The 3,282-nt window shown below is 33.8% G+C and overlaps 2 protein-coding genes across 2 annotated transcripts in view; both read right to left on the bottom strand.

Moving 5' to 3' along the window:
• Positions 1–817: 817 nt before the first annotated feature.
• On the bottom strand, positions 818–3,276 carry LOC108368420 (transmembrane protein 94-like). The gene is made up of 4 exons (XM_017623270.1): positions 3,191–3,276; positions 1,719–1,842; positions 1,397–1,646; positions 818–1,325 (listed from the first exon to the last, which is right to left on the bottom strand). Exons 2-4 carry the CDS (start codon positions 1,819–1,821, stop codon positions 1,253–1,255), a joined length of 426 nt encoding a protein of 141 aa, XP_017478759.1. The 5' UTR covers positions 1,822–1,842; positions 3,191–3,276; the 3' UTR covers positions 818–1,252.
• The window catches only part of LOC108368419 (transmembrane protein 94-like), a 6,657-nt gene continuing 5,572 nt past the window's right edge, over positions 2,198–3,282 (bottom strand). Inside the window, exon 3 of the mRNA XM_017623269.1 lies at positions 2,198–2,272. Coding sequence (XP_017478758.1) covers positions 2,198–2,272 — 75 coding nt within the window. The remainder of the gene's footprint in view (positions 2,273–3,282) is intronic.

Here is a 3,282-nt window from a genome sequence, read left to right on the forward strand (position 1 = left end):
AACTCTTTGTTAAATGGTATATGTGTGTATGTACAATACGTTACAAAAATGTGAACATAAACATATGTAGTTCATTAGCAAAGGAAAGTGTACATATGTATGTAAGTTAAAAAATGCACACACTATCAACTAAAAACTTAGATGCTATTGAGTTTTATATGCGCTTAAATGCGAATGCGCTGCTAATAGAAAATGTTTAAGGAAATATTTACGTACATACAAACATATGTATGTATGTGTGCACTTATATTTAGGAAAATTATTTGCATTTGGAGCTAGTGCTGCAGCTGCCACTAACTTTTATTTTCTTCTTAAGTGCGATTGAAATAGAACATAATATGTCGGTATTATCGACTTTTACAAACGGCAGTCTGCAAATTTTCTTTAAAACATTGAACTTTTTAATTACATTATTTATTACTGAGTGTGCACTTCTTTAGAAAATTCAATTTTAGTGCAATAAAGTGCAACTTTGAAGTAGCTAGGACTTACCACTGGTTTTTGGCAAATTTTTTTCTAAGGCATGTCGCACATTTTTTTCCCATATAACAACAATTTTATACAGAGAAAATGAGCAACACCTTCCTAGCTACCTCTAACTTGCACTTTATTATACTAAAATTAAATGGGCAAAAAAAGTGAATACTCAATTTTTTGTTCTAAAGAATGTAATTAAAATGTGCAATATTTTATGGAAAATTTACAGAATTTTCTTTAATTTTCCACCAGGCCTGGAACTCTGATTTTTGGGGGTTTTGATGTAGAATTAACCATATTTTTATAAAAAGTTTGCCAAGATTGGTTGACTGTATGTATGTATATAAATCCACATTTCAAACATATAAAAAAAAAAACCAAAGTTGGTCACTGCTATTATTTTTTTTCGTTGGCATATGGATGTAAATGCATATTGCTCATCGTTAGCGAATTTGATGAAAGGCTTTAATATTAAATAGTGTCAGCGGCGCATTCGCATTTCAAAAACGACACATAAGTACAAATAAGTTTGATTTTTTTATTTATTTTGTGATTCCATAATTTCGTTATTATTTAGTTTAGCCGCAGCCTTGGCACTACGTCTTGAATTGCTTATCTTTTTGTTTTTTTAATGTGTTCTTTAAGTAGTTTTTATAATAATAGTTTATGGTCTTTTTAATGCATCGTCCTTGCATCGTTTTGTTTTTTATTTCTTTGATGTCGAAATTAGTCTCTTTAGATTGTTGAATACTCATCGCTTTTGTTCAGTCGCTTTTTAAAAAGGTGAATTCATGCCCAACTTGGTGCCAAAGTCTAGTCTCGCACGCCGCTGATAACGCGTGTTTACCCTGTGACAAAAGCAATTGTGAATTCATTAAAAAAAAAATCGATTTTAAAAATAAATTATTGAGAAACTCACTTAATTTCCTGCCACTTGCATATTTCTGTGATAGTCAGACTTATCAAACTTCCACAGTAGAGAAAAACTATTGCCGGCCACATGCCACATGCCTCTTTGAAGTAGGTGTCGTGCAGGAAAATCTGCACTGCACAAACAACTACATGCAGAAGTAGTGTGCAGCTGCAGGTGAAGAACCAAATGCTATTGCGGAAGGGATTGCGCTGCCACAGCGAGTGATCCCGATGCACGAAGCTGGCAGAAATCATCACTGAAATTTGAAAATGCTTTCAATTATATTTACATAACTTAAATAGTTACTTTACAAATTTTGGATGCTTACCAAAATGTACTAAAATGCCAAGAAATGAGAAAATGCGCGCGATATGCAAATTTATATGAAATTTCTCTTCGTCAATGTCCATGAGTTCGATGGGATGTGCCATAAATGTACAATAGGCTAAAATCTGTTGTGGAATGAAAGCAGGAGGAAAGGTTAATGGTGGTTAGCAGGTATACGTACATTATCTATGTTTAGTAGTAAGTTTACACGACTGGCATTAGGAGTTCAAGAGTATTTAAACTTCATACTTTTTTAATATTTCTGATCAAAGCTTCGGCGCAATATTATATTCGCATGCATTATTCGTTAACGTTATTTTCATCGACAACGAGTTATATTCGCAAAAATTCGTTATCGACATGGTATTTTTTGCTTTACTTATATATTGATATATTATGATACGATATGAATATCGATATCGTTATGAGCTTACTTATCGATATAATTTTCGATAAGTTTGTCAATATAGTATCGATACCTTAATCCACATTGTTATCGATATACACATGTGAGTAAATATTCTCTGATATAGGCCCTGATATATTTATAGGCATCTTGGAGATACTTTCATAGACAATTTTGGGCAATATGTTTAGTGATATAGTATTCACCGCTATTCCTTTGGATACCTTTCGATGGCCCCGAGCTCATTTATCTCAACTGGTCGATAGCGGTCAAATTTTCCTATCTTGAATTCCATGCGAAAGACATTCTCAACTCGATGAACTATTCTAACTTTGTAGTAACCAGCTATGGAGCTTATACACAACTAATAAGCGCGTCTCAGTTAGGATAGTTTGTCTGAGAGCGCTTAGTCAATACAAAGTTAAGATAGTTCATCGAGTTAAGATAGTCTTTCGCACGGCATTCAGGATAAGAAAGGTTGAGGGCTATCGACCAGTTAAGATAAAGTATCTCGATGTATCGATAATGCTACTAAGCATCACTTCCGCTTTGGGACGATTAATATCCGTATTTCTTTTAAATATTTAGTCTGTTCCTTTGAACTTCGGACTAACCTATGGAACTGTCAAACTGCAATTTTACTCTCTAAAGTGAGAGTAAAAGGAGAACAGATGCATTTTTTTTTTTACAAATATAAGGTTCTTTGCTTTCACCGCTTTCTGTTTTTGTTTACACATGCAAATCAGCTGATCGTTTAACACTTTTCATGAACTTACAGGAATAAAACTCCGGACTACATCCTGTAACTTCTGACTAGGAACAGTTGCTCAGTTACTCTCATAAGTGTTCCCACTTTCAGGTTTTATGTCAATAGGAACGACTTTCTGGAAGTTCTGACTAAATCCTGTAAACCGGACTGCTATTGGAACAGACTAATTTTGTCTACATATATGTATGTACATATTTCAGCAGAGTATCTAGTAGATAACATCCGATTTTATAAAAAATCCAACTTCAAATATCTTTCTTAAAACGTAAGCTTATGCTAGTCTCTTCAACATACTCACCAACACCAAAATGGGCGCAATGAACTTGCAGCCATAACACCAAACCACAAAACCAAATACGCGTGTGTCATATTCAGTTTGCTTCTTGCCCG

Source organism: Rhagoletis zephyria, unplaced genomic scaffold, assembly GCF_001687245.7.
Source record: "Rhagoletis zephyria isolate East Lansing unplaced genomic scaffold, Rhagoletis_zephyria_1.1 Rzeph_scaffold_03106, whole genome shotgun sequence".
Taxonomy (NCBI): domain Eukaryota; kingdom Metazoa; phylum Arthropoda; class Insecta; order Diptera; family Tephritidae; genus Rhagoletis; species Rhagoletis zephyria.

Coding starts and splice junctions, on each gene's coding strand:
- LOC108368420 (XM_017623270.1), bottom strand. CDS start 1,821: ATGGCACATCCCATCGAACTCATGGACATTGACGAAGAGAAATTTCAT. Junction 1,647..1,718: donor TGGCATTTTAGTACATTTTG/GTAAGCATCCAA, acceptor TTCAAATTTCAG/TGATGATTTCTGCCAGCTTC. Junction 1,326..1,396: donor TGCAAGTGGCAGGAAATTAA/GTGAGTTTCTCA, acceptor CTTTTGTCACAG/GGTAAACACGCGTTATCAGC.